The sequence below is a fragment of the Poecilia formosa genome, unplaced genomic scaffold (assembly GCF_000485575.1).
Source record: "Poecilia formosa unplaced genomic scaffold, Poecilia_formosa-5.1.2 Scaffold238, whole genome shotgun sequence".
In the NCBI taxonomy this organism is placed as follows: domain Eukaryota; kingdom Metazoa; phylum Chordata; class Actinopteri; order Cyprinodontiformes; family Poeciliidae; genus Poecilia; species Poecilia formosa.
Window position 1 is genome coordinate 286164 of NW_006800177.1, and position 23591 is coordinate 309754.

Below are 23591 nucleotides of genomic sequence, written 5' to 3' on the forward strand. Positions count from 1 at the left end.
AGATTGAGGCTTTTTCCTTCCCTGCAGAGAGTAGAATCGAGACAGGAGAACCGTAATGGATCTAATGAACAGCAGTCGTAACTCATCAGGGCTATGTAGACTCCTCCAATGTGGGCAGGTCTAATCCATTTATATTACATGTACATGTCAGGCCATTAGCTAATGTTTGCTCCTGCAACAAATAATTAATATATACATGAGGTTCTCGGGTTGATTAAGGCCGAGATCATGCTCAATAATTACTAAACAACAAACACAACCGAGTTCAGCTGTGAATGCAAAACAAGCTGCCAGTAGAAGATGAGAACTATTATGAAAAGTTGGCAAAAAGGTAAAGGTTGAAGAGGCAGATTGTGAGAAGCTTCTGCTTTATCTGTGATCCAGAGAGCATCAATGGGCCCCCTCACACTATTTAGGACAGCTGCTGAAATTCCTCAACCATTAACACACACAGGCATGTTTTTAAACTGCAGAGGCAGGAAATGGGAATCCCTCGTAATTTTTCCTTCCGCTGTTGCTTTCCTTTCAAGACACAGAGGCCCCTTGCCAAGGTGGGAAAAAATCACCTCACCATTTGTCTCCTGTTTCAAGAGTCTACTGAATTTTGCTGAGCCTCACAAAATAAAATAGTATTTCTAAACTTTTTACTTAATAAATTACATTTGTAAATCTAATTTTTTATGAAATTGAAAACAAAATGAAAACAAATTCAAATTCTTTTGTGAGACTTAAATGTAGAAGATGTGAACTCAGAACTTGAAGAGTGACAGTTCAATCAAAAAATAAGATTAAAAGTCAAATAAAACATTTTAGAGAAAGAAAACCTAAAAATCATCAAAGTATGAAATCACAAAAGAAGTTTGCCCACAAATGAATACAATTTTAGGTAATCTCCAGAAGCTGCAGTATAGGTTGCTAACTGTTGACCCTTGCACTCCCTCACTACCTAACACTTGTACAAGATGACACAGGAACGTGATCCGTGCAAGCCGACTCCTCTAACGTTTTCTGTAACACACACCAGAAACATAATTTGGCTCAAACTCCTGAACAGATAAACAGCAGAACTCATATTGTTTTTAAAATCTAAACTTAGGAATGTAAAGTTTATAACCAGGTTGAGAGAAGTTGCGAGAACTATGTCCTGAGTTCAAAGACGCCACAAAGGACCTGAAAAACTTAAGTCTCTCTGGCTCTGCTCAATCCATTAGAGTCCAAACAAGAACTCCAGGTGTCAAGACCAGATCAGGGAGAGGTCGCTCTTTTGTAGATGGTGCTTTGGCAAAAAACGAGCTCAAAAATCTTACATTTTTGTGGCATTTTTTGTAAAAAGAAAAAATGAGTTACACAGCCTGTAGCTCGTTTTTAGTCTGAGTTTCAGAACATCAGTATGTGTAGCCTGTTCTGGAAATCAGCCACCAAACACCCAACAATAAAATTATTACATTTACTAATAGCTGCAAGAGATGGTTTTGCTTGCATCTTATTTTTAGTGCATCACTTTTTTTATACTGTGTTTAATGCTATTGATGATGTCAAATGTAAATATGGATAGAGCATCTGAGGACCGTTTGTATGAAGTTTTAGAAAGAAACTTGAAATGTTTCCACATTTAGGCGTCCCAGAAAAATGTCACATTCTGGGTTGAAAATGTAGCACACTAGCAGCAAAACATACAAGTAAACATGAATGGACCAAAACACGACCAGGTATTGGTAGTTTTTTTATTTTTTCTTTAACGACAAATACTTGATTTTCTTTGCCAAGACTGAATGTGCCAGATTCACACAAGTTTGTGTACAACTACAAAAAACAGAAGGACAATTCATTATTTTAAAAATGTTTCACCAACAACACTTTGAAAATGTGGTGAGCATTTGTATTTACCCTCACCCAAGTCAATGCTTTGTAGAAAAACCCAACAAGTACATTTCAAGTTCCTGTGGGATGCATTTTTATCAGCTTAGTGCATATATAGACTGCAATTTCTGCCCATTTCTCCCCATCGTTTCGGTTCAGTAAGACTGAATAAGAAGTATCCGTAAATAAATTTTAAGTCTTAGAACAGACTCTCAATTGGTTCTAGGTCTGGGAGATTGCAACACACCAATACTCTTTGATCTAAACCAGGGGGCTTTAAATCCAGGCCTCAAGGGACGGTGTCCTGCAAGTTTTAGATGAATCAAATGGCTGAATCCCCTCCTCAGTATGCAGCCAAGTTCTCTTTAGTCCTACTAATGACCTCATTATTTGACTCAGGTGTGCTGAAGCAAAGACGCATCTAAAAGTTGCACGATACCTGCCCCTGAGGCCTGGAGTTGAAGACCCCTGAACTAAACCTTTCCATTGCAGCTCCAGATGTATCTTTAAGGTTGTAGTCCTGCTGAGATGTAAAGTGCCAGATCTTCAGCAGTCTATCTCATCTGATAGCAACTTCTAAACAAGTACTCTATTGACTATTACTTCTATATAGATATCAGAGTGAGGGGGGCTAAACACAACTGCAGAGCAAATGTTTCAGATTGTTTTCTGAAAACGTTTTAAAACAACAAGCACTTGTAGCATTTGAAAATTATACACTCCTTTTTGTAGGTCTAGCAGATTAATTTCTGGTTAAATACATAGAAATGTATATGTGACAAAAGATGAAGAGGTTCAAGGAGTATGAATACTTTTTCAAGATACAACTATCTCATAAACCAGAGCGCACACACATCCAGAGCACCACTGTATTCACAATGAGATTCACTGTGGGAGATATTACTTAAGCCAAATGCCTTTTATGGCAGCAGGTTTGTATGATGAAAGTCTTCCTGCATCAGCAGTGGGGATCTGAAGGGTCCTATAGTTTGTGCAGAAGCAGTTCATGGTCCCTGAATGCCTAACTCACAAGCATTTAAGCGAGTTTTGCCAATCTCGGATCTACTTCACTCTGCTAAGGGTCAGCTGAGGCAGAGCTCACCTGCTGAGATCTTATGGCCAATAATCTTAGGACTGGTGGCCAGACATGTTTTTGCCTGTCTGGGTGTATAAAATGTAAAATGATTTTGGAGCTGGTAAGTGACACTGCACACTTCTTAGACAAAACAGGCAGAAAATAAGGTGATAAATATTCAGTCCACACTGGAAATATGAAAAGAGAGCAAGTCCATCCGACTAGTGAAATACTCTTAAATGCAAACACCACAAACCATCCTCCTTTCAATGAACAAATCAGACCTACTGTTGTTCTGACAGACATGTAAAAACTGTTGGACACTTCTCTTTTTTTCAGAATGACAAGGGTTCTTATAAATTCTTAATCCTTTTTAGCCAATCCAAACAAACCTCCACTTTCTTCAATAGTTTTGCCACAAAATATTTTATCCCGTCTGTTGTTGCCGCTTAATGTTTTGTTCCTACCTCGTTTCTGCATGAAGGTAAAGAGATCATCCAGAAATTCCTTCCTTTTCGGATCATTGTCCAGCTCATACAGCTGCAGGAGACACAGAAACATATCAGGGAATTAAATGCAAGTTTTGTGGCTGCTGAAAACAAGGATGCTTTAATACAAATTTCAGTGAACTGTGTCATTTTAGGCCCAGATTTTGTTGACTTTAACAAGCTCACCTTAGCAAAGTCTCTGGAGGCTTCTCCTCTTCCTCTGTTACTGTCAGCTTCATCTGTCCATCCAGCACTGCCATTCTGAAACACAACAATAAAAACAGAAAAGATAGAAAACATAACGGTCAGAAAAAACGTAGAAAAAAATTATGCCAATCAAACAGAGAATTTGTATGAACAAAGGTGGAGTAGAACCAAAACAATGCATCTCAGAGACGTATCAAATTTTAGTTGCTGTGAATGAACTCTGGATGTTATTCCTTCCAAAAATGTTCATTTGATTTTTTTCGTTTTACTGCAGGTCAACACATTTGTGCTGGACTCAAGGGAATAGAAGACAAAGCTATAAATTAGCTAAAAACAAACATCCAGCTATAAAAACCAGTGAAAAAAAAAACAAAAAAACTAATGTAAACTCGGAGCTAAAGAATGCATTTATCCAGGGGTTGAAAGAGCAACTTCTGGAGTTATTGTACTCCCGATCTCTTAAATACCCCTCCCCCTTCATCCTCAAACATCTCCATTTGACCTAAACCATCTGCATCTGGACCTGCCCTGCCCCCACCCATGTCTTCCGACCCAGCTGGATACACGGGCCCCCCATCCTTCAATCTTAACGCAGCTGTGACGGGTGGCCAAGTTCATAGAGTGTAGCTGGCTGTCAGGAGGGGCCAGAGGAGGGTGGGCTGGTCACTTGCCTTAGCGTGCATCTCTGCAGGCCTGCACATACGCCCACATACACAGACACAAATGCGCAACGGCTAATCATCAATGTGTGCATGTTTGTGAGTGTAGGAAGGAGGAGGGAGGGGGGCATAATGGCCCCACAAGACGGGAAGAAAGAAAATAAAGGCAGAAAGGAGTGCACGGTATGTGCAGACCAGGAATGTCTCTTAAAGACAAAACCTATAAAAGCATCAGGAATCAAAACAAGATCCTTTTGGAGGGAGACGTTAATAGCTGCAGTGCGGGGTCTAGTTTCAACCAGGAGCCTATTGGTCAGTGACAATTACAGGCCCTGAAATGAGAGCCAGGAGGGCAAAGGTTGTCAAGGCCTCTGAGAGCAAGTCATTTTCACCCTCTCACTCTCGTGTGTCTAACTGTTGTCAACATTCATGCACCCAAAACAAATATTCATCAGCCATCAACCTGGACAACCGCTGCAGATGGTCTGTTTCAAGGTTAACAGATAAACGCATGAAGAGTTGTGAAAGAAAGGCAGTCGTGCCCCCCTAACACACACACACACGCACAAAGTGCTTTTATAAACAACATACATAAAATATATATGTCCAACATATGTTTCTAAGGCAAACGTTTTTAAGCCTCGAGTGTTAAAAAAAAGTGCTAATATAAAACATTATATATTAGCAATATATAATTGCATAATTATATTATGCATATTAAATTGCATAATCTATGACATGTGACAAAGATTACTACTGGTTGATCATGTGGACATGAAACATACATTGTGTGCAAAGGTCAATAAGGCCTCCAGATGCAGTGTAATTTGATCGCTTTTGTGAAACTTTAACCTTTATGAATGTCATGACTGAAGATACTTCAGATTTTAAATATGCACATAGAGCCTGTCTATACGTTTCTGACCTTGTTGTTTAGGCAGGTTTGCAGTTGTGCTGTTAGAAAGCTAAAAGATATTTGCATTGGAAAACATATGAAAAAAGTGCCACCTAAACTAAAAAAAAAAAAATCTAGTTAGTTAGTATACGCTGCTGAGCATGAAAGTAACAGCTGATCAGATCATGACAAACTAATCTGAAATGCTGTTTCACAGCACTCTCCCTTTGAGGAAGTGTATCCTCACAGCATGGTTCTGCACACACCAATTTTTACCATTGAAATGGTGCATTTAGAGTGGTGTGCAGGGTTAGTTTTCTTCCATACATGTTTGTTGTGTTCCTTTGGCTGCTTCTGTGATTAATGCTGGGTTTATAGTTGTGCCATTGTGCATTTTGCAGGGGTAAAGGTGTTGTGACATCAAACGAGAATAACGGTCTAAAGTAACACAGTGTTACTATGTAGTCAATGTCAGACTCAGGCTTTTTCCAAGTTGTCTGTAAAAGTAAAATTTTGAAACTGACAAATTTGTTACAAGGACAGCATTAAAGAAGAACCTGGTGTAAAAAAAAAAAAAAGGGAAGATGTTTAGGAAAACAGAAGTTTAGATCGACATGCAACTCATTGCATAAACATTTATTTTACTTTAACCCATGAACTAAAAAAAAAATACTAGGCTATGTGACTTCTTTAAAGCAAATGGTCATTTTGATGCTATAATCAGAGATTCCACTTTTGACTTGCCAAGTTCAGCTACCGAAACATTTTTGTTTCCCTCTCAATCCATAACATATTTGAGAATTAAGAACATTTTCAAAGAAAAAATATATATATTTTTTTAATGGAAAAACCTGTGTGAATGTAATTAGTGGACACCAAAAGTTACCAAGTACTTTAAAACAAACTTGACTATAGAGTGGGAGGAGAGAGGCAGTAAAGCCCGTGTTAACTATAGTGGTAAATCAGTAGAAAAATAATTTAGGTAAACATCAACCAGAAGAAAACCCATTTGCTTTCTTTAGGAATCATTTTCATCCTATCCTCCTGTTACACAAGTGCTTCAGAATATCTGAAACACATCTGGGAAGACACAGATCAATAACTTCAGCTCACTGAACATTGGTATTGAAGCAACTTTTTAGTTAATTTCAACTGCCACCTTAAAATGCAGCCAATCATTAAAATGAAAACCCAGTTAAAGCCCTGGACCCAAATACGAGATCATGAAGGTTAACCATTTTATTTCCTTTCAATTATTACAATCCACAGTTAATCATAAGACTCCATGGTAAATGTTTCTCGTTTCAATGTTTTGAATGTGAAACTGCTTTTATTAAATAGAATACTTTAAATGTGCAAAGCAACCCAAGCAGTTTGTTTAGATCAGGAAATATTGTGGGTCAAATGACACATTTTTGAAATAGAAGAAGAAACAACTTCTACAATTGGCTTTATTCAGACTCCCTTAACGTCAATGACAGGATATCTGATCCAACACCCTCCACACCCAAAGGTTTAGTGGCTGATCGGTCTTGGATGACCTAGTCTGGCTGGAGGTGCAAGTCCTGCTGTGGAGGGATCAGAAGAACCGGGCAAACAAAGACCTTTTGTTTAACAAAGAGGCCGGACACAACTGAGTCAATAAGAGTCACCCTTTTCGGACTCCAAATAAATGCTTGTTTTACATTTTACACCATGTTGTTTATATGGAGTAAAGCTCAGTCAGAAGTTAGTTTTATAGCATGCAAGTTTTGCATCAATATCCCTGTTCGAAATCCAAAATTAAAAACTTCAAGACACCCAAAGCTGGGAATAAGAGGGACCACTGTCGCTATCATTTCTGAAAGGGATCACTCCTGGCTGATTGAAGCAGTGCTGTCAAAAAGTGTTTCAAAGCCAAAGAGATGTGAGCAACTAAAACTTCACCACACGATGGACGCAATCAGCACTTTCTGCTCTTGTCCAGAGCCGACAGTGATGCGAATGCTGCCGGATTTTTACAAATCTCCTACTTATTATAACAAAACTCGTAATTGGATCAGCAAAAATTATTTCTCTTGACATGTGAGAAATAACCCTGTTGAAAAAGATCTATTTTATTTCACCTCCAATTAAATAAATATGCTGCGATTTACAATAAAATTTTTGCCTCTTTAATCGTTTTCTTTGTTGTATTTGTTATTTAAATTTGCTTCATCTTATTAATTAATAAAAGATGTGATATTTCTTCAAAAAATCTTACAGAAAATGTTAGTTTTTTCATGCTTATTTATATATATATATATATATATATATATATATATATAATGTTGATATAAATCTAAAAGCTTTAAAATAATTGAGACATTTCCTATTTGTGTAACAGTTAAAACTACTTTCCTACAAGTGAAAGCCAACTTTTGCTTCTTGCTCATCCAGGAGAAGTGAATGATGCAAGACTGTGACTTGCACTCTGTTGGGTTTCCTCAAATGTGATGAATAAACTGAAGGCAACTGCATTGTTTGGCAACTAGGATCAATTTGAATATATGTGCCTGACTTTCAATCTGTCTGGGTGCATTACATTGACATTTGTTGGTAACCAGCGCTGTGTACTAGTTAGTAAACCGAGATGACACCTAGGTTGAGTTTCAGATTGAATTCACTTTGTTGATAAATTATTACATTGAATTCATAATAAGTCTGATTGGGTGATTTGTGGACATTAATGTCACTTAATGTGACTAATAGTTTTCTTCATTATATATTTACTTATGCTGTCTCTGGTGAAGAAAACACTCACATGCACACACGTGCAAAGTAATTATAACAGGAGCCATTAACCAGGAGTAGACATGTTGGCTCTTGAAATGAGACCTTGGTCAGCTGAGGAATGTTAACACCATGTTGCTCCTTGTAAAGTTAAGAGTGGCTACTGATGTGTTTGGACCGCTCCTTATGATCAGTCACCTCAGCCCCCTCATCACATCCACCACTCCACCCAGAAATGACTTTAAAAAAAATTTCCACACCTTCCCACATTTTATGGAAAATGTGTACATGACTTGACATGCCTATCGTATTTAATAACTGTTTTATTGAAAGTAGTGCAACATCAACATTTTGTACAGGAGTGTTGCTAAATGCAGGATTTGTCTGACATCCATCACAACTAAAACTGTAAAGACATTTGTTTTGCTCTCAGCAGAACATAACCTCGCAGCTTAATGTACACACACGAAAAATGCAGTTTCATATGGAGTCAGTATGGGTGTGACTAATAGGAATTGTTTGTGTTGAAAACACTGGTGGATATATGTACACACACATATATAACAAACACCTGTCTTAGTAGTCCACAGCTCTTTACTGGGAGAAATGTACATTTACGTTATATATTTTTTTTGACTGGCTTATCTGACAAGCAAGGCTGCATACAGCAATGGTTTAAAAAAAAGGGGGGGTGGGGGGAAGTACACCCTATGAATCAAGAGCTTGTTGAACTGCCTTTAGCAGGTATAACCTGAAGTTTTCAACAAGACTAACTGTGGAAGAATGTCAACCCCATGGTTTTAACAAAGTTGCATCAGTAGGTTGCGGTTTGCTGTCAGTCATTTCAGGACATTATTCCATAATCAAGTGGTCCGTTTAGTTCCACACTTGTGAACTTGTCTTGCTGTTTTCTTCTTTGAGAGAACAGATAATGTTTTCAAACAAGCTACATTTCCTTAATTGATTCTTAGTGTGATGTGGCGAGTTTTTACAGGTAAAATAAGTCCTGCTAGTTGCATTTTTTTTTAACACTGCAAAGTTTGACCTCTAGATGGAATTGCTAGTAATTCACAAGATAAACAGAAGGAGTGTGAAATGTTTTCCAGTTGTAGGTAATATTTTAGTAGTAGTCTATGACTTCATTAACCTGGTAAAAACCAGCCTTGTGCTACATTTAGCTTCATACAGAGGGCAAATTGTTGCTCCCAGACTAATGGACAGGCAACAATTGCTTCTCCAAAGGCACTGCTGATGCCTTTTCTCCTGTCATGTCGAACAATGATTGAATAAATTGATGGTTGGTTAATCAGATGCATCTGATGTGCATCTTCTGGCCTCCATCTTCACTTTTAAATCTCATGCAGGAAGCTACTGGACTGTGCTTAATTTTTCAACATTCATGGAAACTTGAATTTGAACTTGAAATTCTATTAAGTAAATAAAAATAGTTTTAAACCAAAATATGAAAAAGAAAAACAGTCAAAATGTTGCTTCTAGAATAATTTCACCTGTCTCTCTGAAACATGCTGGTGCAGCCATGTTGTATGTCAATGAGTAACGCCTATTTTGTGTCTTCATTTGCTTAGGCTTATGAATATCATGACAATCAGTCACTAGGGAAAATCAAGACCTCTACAGTTTTATGCAGGTTAAAGAAATGCTACGCTGACCTTGCCACTTGTAGCAATGCACAGTCAGGTGCATTGCACAGTCAGGTGCATTGCTACTTTCCCTTTATTTAGAAAATCAAATTTGCTCTTTGGAAATATTTGAATCCACAAACGATACAGACAGCCACAGTGTCTGTGTTGTTCTGTGTCTAAAGAGATGCTATTCATCACTGTCATTAAGGCAATAATAAAACCACAGATTCCCACTGTTAATCTATAAATAGAATAAAGACAAAAAAGATATAACATTCAGTACAATAAGCCCTTGAAAATAACCAAGTCTTTCAAGTCTATGTATTTGAATAAAAATAACACAATGCTATATATAACATTAATGTAACAGCCACAGCAATATGTTAGATCATATTACCAGTGATATGAATAACTGTTGCCATTTTGTAAGCAGTTAGATTCAGGACCAAAGCATTCTTGTTTCAAATTGTTGTATAAAAACTGTAATACAGTGAAACTGTGATATTTCTACACAAGATTATCATGTAAGACTCTCATAGCAATTCATGGCTTTCATCTATGCATATGAATTATCTGCACAAGCTGCCATATGCTCAAACAGCAACTGTGTCTGTTTCTCTTGTGCTGTTAAAGGGTTTACTGGCCAGGCAGTGGGTGGCCTAATTACATTATGGCCATACGTGACCAACTGGTTCAGTGCCAAATCAGGGATAAGAATAACACAGCACTAAAAGTTAGCCAAAGATAGACATCACTAGGAGGAGACGATGGAAAAAAGGACGCACTTCCACAAACGTCCTTCATGAAAGATCCCCCTTATTCAGTATCTGAAAGGAAAACACCAAAATGAAAATGTTGCTAACATGCAAATGCTTTTAAATACACTTTGGATCATTTCTGTACTTAAAGATGAACATTGATCAGCAAATCAAAATGTGAAATAAAAAAAATTTAACAAGTTTTTCTTGATTGGCTCCAACTTGTGATCCAATGGTGATGGTGGGAAAAAGAAAGAAAACAGTAACTAAAAAAATTATTTTGCCAAAATTGCAACAAGGAGTTAATACCTCAAAGACAAATGGATGCCAAACTTGGCCTGATGGTTGCATCAAATGATTCAACAACATGTCTGACTGCAAAAGGAGGCAAGGCAGTGAAAACTTGGCAGAGTGTTTAACTTCCTTAAAGAATGTATGTGAAATGCAGACCAAATTGTGTATTTATGTGCCATTATTGTGATGCTTTATAGCAAACAACCTTTAGCAGGATGACATTCTTCATTGCACTCCATCAGACAATCCACACAATACTCTCCCACATGAATGCTAATGCATTTCTTGCAGGAAATTGTACTTTGACACCATAGAAAAATGTCCAGAGAAGAGCCACCATTTTATTGAGGCCAGGCATGCTGGAACAAGAGGGGTTAATGGCTGCTGCTTGGAGAGCGGGGGGTGGATGGCATTGATTGCTCAGGATGTTGACAGCACTTTTCCAATTTGATAGTGCAGCTGTTATTACATGAAGAGGCTTACCCTTAATAAAAGCATCATGTGATTTCTCTTCACTCAACTAGCTCTTAAAGACTGAGATGAGAAGACATTCACTGTCCACTTTGGAAATACCAAAAATCTAATTTAAAAAATAATGTAAATACTTTGTTGAAGTAAAGGTGACCCAGTGTATAAAAAGAAGAGAAGTTTCTTGCTACAGTTGACCTGGTGGAAACAAGTAGCACCACATCTGATCTAAAACATCTGTTCAAGCAGCCCACCACTTTAATCCTGTGAGCCCAACAAAAAAAACTTATGAAGAGTCAAAAACACGTCTTTGCCATGTAAGGTCATGTTAGCCCTTAGCCATACCTCAAAAGCCCTTAAAGCTAACTGTCCCAGAGTACTGTCAGGGCTCTCTGTACCCCACCCTACAGAGGTACATGCCAAATCCCCACGGCCATAGCTATTGAACACGCAGCTCAAATCAATAGCCCTGGATGTGCAAACACAGGGAAGTCCCCAGCCCCCCTCCGGACGCAATCTCACTGCAAACGTCAATACTCATCATCCTCAGTCATCTACCACTACGCCAGGGAAACTGAGATGAGGGCTGGATCATAGCTCCCAGGGTGACCTGACCGCCGCGCCTCCAACAAGACATCCTAACTTCAAGTGACATGGCTAGGGTTTCCAAGGGAAACCTTCATCAAGTTGCAGCTATCTATAAGAAACCGTGTAAACAGCCACACCTATACTCAAAGAACACACAATTCATGCTCATGCAAGCTAGACTGCTATAGCAACCCTGGGCAGTAAATCAAAGTTAACCAAGTACTGCAGTGTTTCCAGAGTGAACTCTGCCAGAACGGACTGAGGTGGGAGGGCAACTTTAGTGAAATTCACCAACATTCCTGTACCCCAGAAACAGGACCTAACAATAACAGGATAGCCCCTCTCATCCCACAGGTACTCTTAACATCTCATTCCTAGACTAATCTTTTTTAGCCAAATTGCTGCCTGTCAAAACAGCTCAGCGAGGAAAACCTTTTAAACAGACATGGCAGCAGTAATTTAATCGCAATCTTGGCCTTCAGCGGAAATCTGGACCACAGCCAATAGCAATGCTGTGAATGAAAAGTAACATTTAGAGGGTAGATTACAATTAAAAGCCTATTTGTGATACAAGTTCAGAAAGTAATCACAATATCCAAAATAAATCGGGAAATAGGTTTATATTACTATTAAATAGATCTGTGGTTTAAGCCAGGCTCTCCTACTTTTATGAATTAAGAGCAAAACGCCATTCATTTCATCACCTTCAGTTATTTTCTTCAATATATTTGCACAATATATTGCAAAAATACTGTCATTGCAATGACAACGTCTGCAGTATTTATATCACAAAGGACTATTTAGAGTTAGTAAATCCCACGTGTTATGAACTTGAATATTTCATCCAAATCTAATATTTAGTCAGCTGGACGAAGTCTTACACCAGCAAATGATCACACTGGACACAAAAATGTCTAAACAGTCACAAGAGTTATGGGAGCACAAAACAAAAGGGAAGCAGAAAATAGGCATACATGGTAATGGATAGTCACTGCAATATTTCCTAATAGTTGTCATCGCTAGATTTTCTAAGATTGTCCAACCCTAACAATAAGAGTAACTCAAGTACACACAAAAAACATACTTTTAGCATAAACAAAAAGATCAGTGCAGGTTAATTGTCAACAAGACGGCAGACTTAAGGTACCAGTCAAGATATAGCTTTTCAAAGCGTGAGGCATGCCAGAGCTCTTCGGAGGATAAAAGGAAAATAAAGGGAAAAAAAAGCAAAACAAAGAACTGAAAAGTAATTGTGAACCTTTAGCCAACTTCACCAAATGTCAGAGAAAAAATGGCTAGATTTGTATTACCTGTAGCAATGGTGAGTAAGGAGACAGAGTCTCTAGGCCAAGTAAATTAAAAAATTAAAACAAAAAAAAGAAGCATGACCAGTTAAGATTAAGATTTTTATGTGCTGAATCTGAAGAGGCTACACTGACAGCTGTCCATCAAGAACCTGGGAGTTCTTTTTTCCTATAATTTTGTTACAGAAGGCTAAATGTACTACAGTCACAGCTAAAAGTAGTTCATTATTTTAGTTCCTGTACATAAAAAGACAACTACATCATCAGTAGTTGCCTTGCCAGTGAAACACACATATATAAAAAGCTAGCTAGCTCTAATTCAGAAGACAATCTTTATATGCAAAAATAAATGGCAAGGTTAAATCAATAATAATTGTATAATAAAAATGCTGGATTATTTGAAGTATAAAAATAAGTGACAGCCCTGAAGCAAATCTGCTTTCTCTCCCAACATGCCTGACAAAAGTAGGGTCTGAAATAGTTCAACCACATGAAATAACTGGTGTTTGATCAGAAATCACTTATTGAGGCTCTTCCGACTGGGAAGTGTATTAGGGAGGAGGGCCGAGGGGACCGCATCTTTTACCTGCTAACAACTGTAAAGGATTTCACAGTGAGCTGGCCACACGCTACCATCAACCAAGGCTCCGGCTAATCGTGATCCCATGCGCAACAAGGAGGAAGTAAATCTCACTGGCAGTCAGGAACATATGGTTAAGTTTCTGCTGACAATCACATCCACTCATGATTGCACGCTCTCATAAGAAAATATTAACAGCATTTCTACAGATCCTATGAGATCAGGCGGATGAGATCAGGGAGGAACAGAACCTAAAGGCATTCCTGCCCCTGAGTATCCAGTCATGTTTGTAGCTATGAGAGATTTCTGGCTTTAGAGGGAACAGACATAGTGGCGGGGACAAGGGGCTAAACGTCCAAGAGCGGAGCATGTTGCTACCTGTCTTGGCCTCAGCGGTGCTGCACCTCTAAATAGGCCACTGAAAAACAGGCCTCCAGGCAAGACCACCCCTCCCTCCATTAATCACTCCAATTACAAAGCTGAAAAAGAAAGACAGAGGAAAGAGGGAGGGGGCAGACAGGAGACACCTACAGGCAAATGGGCAGGTAGACGAACGTACAAAAAAGAAAAATAAACTTGTGCATTTTTCAACAATTCATTTGCCTTATTCAGTTTTTAAACCAAACAGAAAGAGGTTGTGAATTCAATCACTCAGAAATACAAATAAAGAAAAAAAGAAGAAGAAGTAGATCTTGATATTAGCTGCAGAGTAAACATGTCTGCTGGTAACCTGTAAGTCTGGTTTGCCAAATAAACTGAGTGCGTTTGTTCAGCTCCAGCCCTTTCACCAAGACACTACATTCCACAGGCAGAGGCCCCATCCCCCATTACACTAGATGGCCCCTTTCGTTGCCTCACACAAATGCAACGTTTATAGGGTGGTGTGGCCAGGAGTTCACACTCATTGGTTCAAAGAGCCTTTCACAGGCAGGGCAAATATTTTAGTGAATCACATCTGTGCCATCAACTACGGCGCTCCATAAGTTAACCCGTTACTCTGCGGTTACAGGGCCAATCAGAAACTAGACCGCAGAGACTAAATTTTTCAACTACTAACAAGAAAGGAGCTTCATGGGCCCCCACTTAAGGATAATTTGGTTTAGATCATTTGTTTCTGTTCTGTGAAGTCTACAGTGACAGATATAATAATTTATCCAGAATGTTTAAGTAGCTATTTTACGAACAACTCAAATTTATGTTCCAACTGTGCATCAAAGCAGAAATTTCACAATATCCCGGATCCCTGCCTCTTTCTGTTAGGACTTATATTGCAAAATTTAAAGCAGCTATAAGACATTTCTCTTGCGTCACTAGCTTTGGCTGAAAATACCTTGCATATCTCACAGCTTTCAAATGGCAAGCATCCACCTCACCCCAAAGCTAATGGTGATGGGAGACATCGCACAAGCCTGATAAGTCTTTATATACATTCTCAGTCTACTGCCAGTGACAGTAACTTGATACATTCACAATCAACAAAAAAAACTTTTAATTACATATAAAACGACAGAGGTCATGGCGCCTGGAGTCAGATGGGTAAATGGCTTCTTTGTGAGACATGGTTAAGAAGAGTTGGGGGTGGGAGGACTTCCTCTGTCAGAAAAGTTACTGTTATGACTGCCTCTATGAATCCGGAGTATCAAATGTTCAAACCATAAGCGCAATTCACAGCTTTTCAGAGGAGTTTAAATCGATAGGGAGCGATTTCTCCGCTCAAAGCAAGAGGTATCTGTTTCCTCTCAGTGAGCGTTAAGTGTACAGGGGCATTCCAACCCTGACAGGCCAGCACCCCCCTGGGAACCAGGTTTGGATGTTGCTGGCCGTCACGCATCTGGAGCTCATCTCCAGAGGTGGCAGGGAGCTACATCTCTACTGGATGCTCAGCAGATTAGAGCTGATCTGAATGAGCTTTGAGCTTCATAAGTCTGCTGAGGACAGAGAATATAATGTGTGTAAAAATGCAAAATATAGTGCATAGCCTCCTTTATAAGGTAAGAGATTAAAAGCAGAGGTATGCTTTGAGGTGACAAGAAAGACATCATTCTTGTGAGGTAGTATTAACAACCATGTGTCAGAGATGAACCGATCAGGCTTTTCCTGACTGATGCCAATGTTCAGTTTAATGAACATTGGTAGGGGTGGTAGTTTTAAATCTAATGGAAAGTCAAAGAGCTACAAGGTTACCAGCTATGCAGGGAGGATTTGATCAATAAGGGGAGTTTTGTTTTTAGTATTGCAGTATTTGGTCTGCCAATCTGTCAGAGTCGATCAAGAAAAGTCTGGTAGAATTTGGCTGACTTGTCCCCTTTTGAATTCAACAGATTAATATTTTGTAGAAATTCTGCAGTTGGTTGTGGAAAGTTTATAGCACCGAATGTAGCACTGCAGTACGTCTGAAAAGGAAAAACAGGATTAAAAGAGGTATTGCAGCAGCAAGGAATGTAAAATAGGAGAAAATAAACAGGATTTAGAGAATGTGCTAAAGGTGCAAAAGGTGTGTCTGCAGTGCAGGGTTTGCGTTAATCAAACTCAAATGTTGAAATGTGCGTATCCAAATCATGCCAAAGCTATCAAATTGCAAAAGAAACTATTAAGGGGGAGGGGCGTATTATTTCCTATGATGATGGTGTATTTAAAGTGTGGCACAGGAATAATTTTACATTTAAGTCCATTTCATCAAATGAAACAAAAGATCCATGTATTTGGCATGTGTTATTCCACCTACCTTTGAAACAACCAATCTTGTAATATTTTCTATTTATGCTGAAAGCAATGGGCAGTCTTAGGTTTTTCTAATCACATTTATAGAGCAGAAAAACCCGAGACGTCTTTGTTTGACCAGATGGCTGACTAATCAAGGCCAGCTCCACTGGGAGTGGGAGTGTGTTTATGTGTGTGTGTATGTGTGTGTGTGGAAGGGACATTGAAATCTGCTTCAGACATTATCAGAGTTTAATATGAATCATCATATCAGAGCTTTAGCATCTGGTAAGCATTTGTAATGTAGATTACTTTGTATTGCTAAACATCTGGACAATAAACACCAACATTTATTTTTGTCAAAAGCATGAACTCTGTGTTGAATCTCAAGTTCATATTTGAAATTTCTATGTCACGCTTTAATCATTTACTACTTTGGCTTTGAAATTATTGACTAAAGTTTACGTAGTTCATAGTTCCATCCAATGTGATTGTCTATTAACCAGAACAGCTACAGGTCAAATAAAGTTGACTTTATTTTGGACAGTGCAAATCTGCAACATAAAGTTGTAGATTTGCAACGTAGAGCAACATAGATCTATATTGCATGTATATTTTTATAGATTTATTGGAAAACATTATGCTTTGCAATAATGTAACTAAAAATACTCAGACTGAAAAAATACAAGACTTGGAAAACTGTGCTTATGTGATCCTAGTTTAGAAATACAATGCTTAACAGACATACCACTTACAGTTCACTTCTTGTGGTTTTTCTTTTGTGATTCAGGAAGCAAGCAGTTTTAGAGTAAAGGGCAAATGAAAATATCCTCCTGACTACCAGTAGTTCATTTTTGTCCTCTGTAGAGGACATTTCTAAACTTGAATATCTCCCACCCCCTGCATTCTACTGAATTAATTCCTTTTGGTATCTGGAGAGGACATTTAGGGCTTTTCAATGATACCACATGTGAAGGGGTGGGACTTTTGTACGCATCTTTTTCTAATTCATAAAAATTGCGTTCATCAGTAATAACACATTTTATGGGAAGAGACAAAGTGAGTGCATAAAACCGTTTATTACCTTACAAAGAATGTGGGATTTAAAAAGAATGGTGATTGGACAATATTTTTTTCCCCGGTAGTCAGGATATTAGAGGCTGAGCTGTAAACAAATTGCTATTAGTGTAATGTGACGTTTCCTGGGTTGGATCCAGGAGATTCTTTTTCTTCCTTCCTGCTGTGGTGGTCTCTCCCGCTTACAGGACTTTGATTACGTTTAGTTTATGTTTGAAGATAAACAGCATAGCCACATGCTACTATAAAATGCAGGAAATTTTGGCAGCCAGTGCAATGCTGACCAAAAAGCAGGGAAGCAACAGTGTAAGGAAAGCCTTCTGAAGCACTTCCAACTGCTTCCAAGTGTGGCTTTGTGCCAGGTTCCAGTCAGCTGCTGCGTTTATCCAAGCGCCTTGACACAGTGGCCCAGTTAGCGCTTACAGGCCCCGGAAAGCAGCCTGGAGCTGAGCCAAAGCAGTAGCAGAAGAGGACCTAGAAAGCCACTAACAATAGACGACTCTCGCTGCACACTTCTACGTCAGTTGGCCCCATTTTGCAGGGTCTTTTACCAACAAACAGAAGTTTTCTATTGAAAGACACCAAGGCTACAAAAAAACATCTGAAATGTCTCTTTGCTCACTGATGTGGCCTTGATCTCAGGTGCATTGTGCCTTTGAAACACTTGCTGTGATGGGTTTTTGGATTGGTTTGTTCAGTGCATCTTGACTTTTACAAATGCACAGTCAGCAGAAATGTCAAGTAATACGGAAAACTTTGCACAGGCATTAAAATCCCCTTAGCGTTTTCACAGTCATTTGCCAGCCACATATTTTAATGTATCTTACTGTAGTTTTAGGTGACAGACAAAAAAGTAGTGCACAATTGTGAAGTGGACAGCAAAATAATGTTAATTTTTTTAATGAATAAAAAAAGTGACATTTGTGTCTGGCCCAGGCTTTGACTGCTTGCAGAAATACATTTCATTTTATTTTGGGTTATGTTTCTACCGTTTTTGCACATTTGGCTGATTGTGACACATAAATATAACTTTGATCTAAATTATTTCTGTCGTTCCTGGCAGTATGATTCAGGTTGTCCTGTTGGAGAATGAATCTCTACTCCAGTCTTGAGTCTTTTTTCAGTCACCAACAGTTTTTCTTGAGTGATTTTATACAATTACTTCCATCAATATTTCTACCCAGTCTGATCAGCTTCCATGTTCCTGCTGAAGATGTGTTGCTTTTTCACCACACGTTAAAATTTTCAAATCAGCCAAAACTTCCATTTTAGGATGCTTTCACACTATGATAAACCAGGGAACTCGACATATTGAGTAGGGAATGCAGTCAACGTTATTTGCTTTGGTTTATTTTAAACCCACTTCTTTCAAAGTGGACTAAACTGGACTATGTCATGTAGTTACAAAAGCTGTTCACCTTACAGTCAAATCACAAGAATGTGCCCAGAATGAGCAAACGAGGCAACAGACCACTGAGTGCATTACTCTATACAGTATACACATTTGAAGAAAGCAGCAAAACAGAAAAAGACGTTGAAAAATTAGGAACTGTTACATGGTTACACAGTGCAAGGTACAGCAAGGATATAAATGTTTCCACATCTCATGTATACGTCTAGAAATCACCTGTCACTTCCTCCCTTTGGCTCACAGTCTCTCATTTGCTCTCTAGATAGGCAGTTTCCTTTCCCTCTGCAGACAAACCGCACCAAGGTTCACTTGCTTCGTCGGTATCAGACAACGGTTGAGCTTTTACACCCGACTATTCCAAATGAAGATGGCTGAGGGGACGAACTTAAAACAGACCAACCAGCTCTCTTACTGTGTAAAAGCTCTCTTAATCTTATCTGGACGGAGCACCATCTTTTATGCATTTGCTCTGGTCCCTACATGGGTTTTGGCCAGCTGCCACCCGTCTTTTCGCTTTCTTTCAACAATTCAACAATCTTGCTACTCTTACACAGACTAATGGCTTTCCCGACAGATTCTCCCCCCTTGAGCTGTGGATCTCTGTTGCTCGTCTGGAGTTAACATGAGTCTCTCGGCAGTTTCTCTGTTTTAAACTCTCCTTGTAGGTTGACCGCAATCGCTTGGTAGGTATGGAGTTGTGCCATATTCTTTCTAGCTTTAGATGAAGAATAAACAGAGTTACTGTCTGAATACTTAACCTATCATTTTTCCCTTGATTCATCTGGTCTGTCAATGTAGACATTAAAAATATACACAGTTGATTGTGTTGAATTTTTTTAGGGACAGAAGAGTAAAGTGGGTAAGGCAAATGTTTGGTATATTACAATCCAAGAGTTTTATCTGGTTAAAAAAATAACACCATTTGATATTTCTTTCAGCTTACAATTGTAAATTATTGTGTTGGCCTATTCAAAACAATCCCAATAAACTACATTGAGGATTTTCACACTTCAGCATGTAAAAACCAAAAACTTGTTGATTAATAGTTTGAAGGCGTGGTACAGTTTCCACTAATAAAGCGTTAAGACTTTCAAATTTGTTCACTAAATGTGTAGTAAATCTCCTTATCCTGCAAGAGGGCAAAAACAACAAGGAAGGCATCCGGCATCCATCTCCTTTCAGTTTTCCTTATTTAAACATTCAGTTTTCCTTATTTAAACATAGTGTCAAATGTCGACAGCTGATTTCCAATTCAAATAAAATTTGGATAGCTTGAGACTGCCGAACCCAGAAAACTTCTTATATCGTTTTTTTTTCTTCTTAAGTTGAATTGCTATTTAATCTTAAAAATTTAAGAAGAAAGCAAACTTTATAATGTACTTAAAAGTAGCTCCTTTAAAAAGCAATTTAAGACGTTATTTAAATTGCTGGAAAATAAAAGTGCTAACACAAAAGTTCAAAAGCGTAAAAAATATAATTATTGTTGCTTCAAAAACATACCTGTATTATACTCTGAAAAATATCTAACTTTCAGCACGTTAATTCTCCAAAAAGCTTGCAACATTTTGTTTTTACATTTAATAGTTATATAAATTTAATTCCTTATCAGACTCAAATTAATTGTGTGATGTTCTAGTCACCAAGTTCATAAATACTTTACATTCCAGGAGTTTATTCTCTTCAGAATAACAGACGGTGCATATAGTGACTATATCACAATGTTGTCTGTCTATGTGGAAACTCATGGAAACTTTCAGCAACAATATCATAATGGGTAACATGACCTTGACCATGTTTCACTGCAGCTGCCGAAGGCGTTGGTGGATGCCTTTTTCTCATTTGGCTTTCCCCCTATGTTGTCCGCCTTCATTAAAGAGCAGGTGTTGAGATACGTTTTGTGGGAGTGGTTGTAAAGCATGAATGAAACTGGCAAAGCTGTTTGTGTGTTGAAGGGGGTGGATTTCGGGTTTACTACAAACTGATCAAATAACAATGGACCCGAGTATCTCGGTTTTCATTGAAGGGAAGTCTATCTCCAAGGATCTGTTTAGGGAAAAAAACAACATTTAGTTCAAATATACAACCTTCCAAGTAAATGTTAATGTTTTTTTAGCCTAATTAAAAAGGAAAAGTGCAGTCTACCCATCAATAATCATGCTTGTGAATGTTACATCAGATTAGTGGACTGTAAAAGAAAAAAAAAAACAACTAGGTTTACAGGAAAAGCCAAATAGTTGTAAGAACCCATATATTTCTGTGCTTTTGGGGGGGAAAGAAATAAAGAAAAAAAAATAAGCCTGAAGATTCTCTCATAAATTATTAACTTTGCCCCATTTTTTTGTTATTGTTCACATGTCTTCAAATGATTCACTGCTTACTTTGCATTAGAGCTGAAAGGTAAATAAGTTATCTGCATGCTGGATGGTTGGAGTGCATTGCAAATCCCCTCCTCCACCTCCTGACCAGGCATGAATAGGTTGATTGCATCATCCATTATGTTATGTGTAAAACTAAAAGTTCAATTCACACAAAATAGCAAGAGGTTGAACTTTACCTATCTGAGTATACAAACCACTAAAAGAAATTTTAATGATTAATTGTTGCAGTGATTTGTAACCAATAATATCATTGATAATGAACCTGTTAACTGATAAGACAGTAGAGGAGCTGAACAGTGCACCCATCAGATAAAGCACAGTGGATGGGCTGCAACATATGGTTGCACAACCGCTCCTTATATACAGTAAGATTGCCATCCATTTCTCAAAAAAGTGGAAAATGTCACCCGTCTTGTTTTGCTACCAGTATTCAACATGTCAACAAACCCGTTAGAAGAAAGTTGTCAATTGAAACATTCACTAACTAGCCGCCCTACCATGATGCAAAAGCTCCTTTGAAAACAATTAGACCAAATGTCCATCAGATTACAATGTGAGTCATGAACAAATCCACAAAATGAAAATAAGTACTTTTCCATTTGAATGCTACTATATGTTGATAAAAATCACAAACACTGATATAGTACTGCATACTAAAAACTTAAGACTTAATAAATGGGAGAAAATATTTTCATAAAAACACAACCAGCCAAATATTTATTTGCATTGTAGTCAGACAAATTACTGATCTGGGTTAAATAAATAAATAAATAAATAGATAAGTCTGGCTTTATTTCTGTTTCTTTTATTTAACTAGTGTAGCACAGAGCAGATCACTGGACTTTAGTTAATATAGAACAAATCTGGAAAAGACTGACTGAAAAAAAAAAAGAGAGAGAATCACGTTGTAGTTCAGTCAAAGTCCAGACTCTAACCTGATTTAAATCTTGTGGCAGAGCGGAACCTTAAACAAATGCCTGTAAATCATGTTGCAACTGAAGCAATGTTGCAAAGAAGTGTGGGGCCAAATCTCCACCACAACATAGTGAGAGACTGATAAGGTCATGCAGAAGACAATTAGTATAAGTTATAGCTGCTAAAAGTGTTTCTACAAGCCACTGAATCATGTTGTGGGTTTAAGTTTAGTGTTTTCTCCCACAGATTGCCTTTTCCTCATGGCTTAGATTTTGTTAAATCAATAATTGCATGGTGTAATGTATGGTACATTTTAAACCAAACTTGTCTTTTTCCTATTCAGAATGATTGTATTTTGCAATACTTGTACTTGTATACTTATAAGGTCTGATTTGTCTATATATATATATAAAATGCTGGTTGAATCTAGCATAATGGTAGTGCAGAAGATTTTTTTTTTTTTGTTCGTTAAATTTAATACGTCAGGGCTCAGTTGTAAAAACTCTGGGAAATTCCCTATGTGCTGCTTTACATTTTGTGGTATTTATACTAGGTCAAAGACTATGAGAGAGTTGAGCTGCAGGTCTTATGTAGCCCTAGTCCTGGTTGAGACTGAATATTTTTGGCTTTTTATTTCTATAGAGCTATCCCTTATTTGCACTCACAGGGGTCATCACTTCAAGCTTCAAGTACGTGTGTTAACATTCACAGCAGTATAGCGACAACAACCTAATTAAGAACCCTGGTGTAGTAACGTACGGTATCCACTGATTAAACAGAATAAGATCACATTTTCAGTAAATTGTCAAATAAAAGCAATGAGAACAATTGCCTACATCACGTTATGCAAGCATGTTTACATCCAAATCCTGTTGTATCATGTAGATGTTTTTATGGCATTTTGAAACTGGTATTTATGTACTGTGCATAAATACCACAGTACAAAAAAATGCTGCAGGAGTCAGTGTAAAACAAAGTTGTTTGGCCAAGAGGGAGAAATATGATTACACCTGAATTCCCCACTGAGGAACAATAAAGGATATTTCTAACTCTTTTCTAAATCTCTGTTCAGATATATGAATGTAATGACTTTGAATAAATGAGTATGATTCACAGGTGTATCATACTCTTGCTTTCATTTATCACTCATGAACAGCAAACAAGTGAACAGAATATCACATTTTTTTACATAACATCAAAACCATAAAATATAAAGTTGCTAATGAGGCTAAAATAACCTAACATACTAGTTATTAGTTATGATAATTTTATATTTGACAATTACCCATTTTAATTTTGATGCTCATAATTTTTCTTAGATATAGAGGAGGCAAGACAAACTCAGCAGTAATCATTATTGAGCACAACATTATACCGATTTGCCCTGTATCAACAAAGACAGGAAGAATAATCTGATAATAGCTGATTAATTAAATTGCTGTTTAACAGACATGCTGCCCTGAAGTTGTAAACCATTGTTTTAAAAAGGGTTATGTAAATAAGAGTAGTGGGTAGCTCTCCTTTAGTTTTCAAACCATCA

At 37.8% G+C, this 23591-nt stretch overlaps 1 protein-coding gene across 3 annotated transcripts in view; it reads right to left on the reverse strand.

Moving 5' to 3' along the window:
- LOC103149863 (AT-rich interactive domain-containing protein 3B) overlaps positions 1-23591 on the reverse strand; it is a 59877-nt gene that overhangs the window by 23869 nt on the left and 12417 nt on the right. For all 3 annotated transcript variants that reach the window (XM_007569216.2, XM_007569215.2, XM_007569217.2), the window contains exons 3-4: positions 3610-3684; positions 3403-3475 (exon numbers count right to left, since the gene is read on the reverse strand). In XM_007569216.2, the coding sequence (XP_007569278.1) occupies positions 3403-3475; positions 3610-3684 (148 nt within the window). The remainder of the gene's footprint in view (positions 1-3402; positions 3476-3609; positions 3685-23591) is intronic.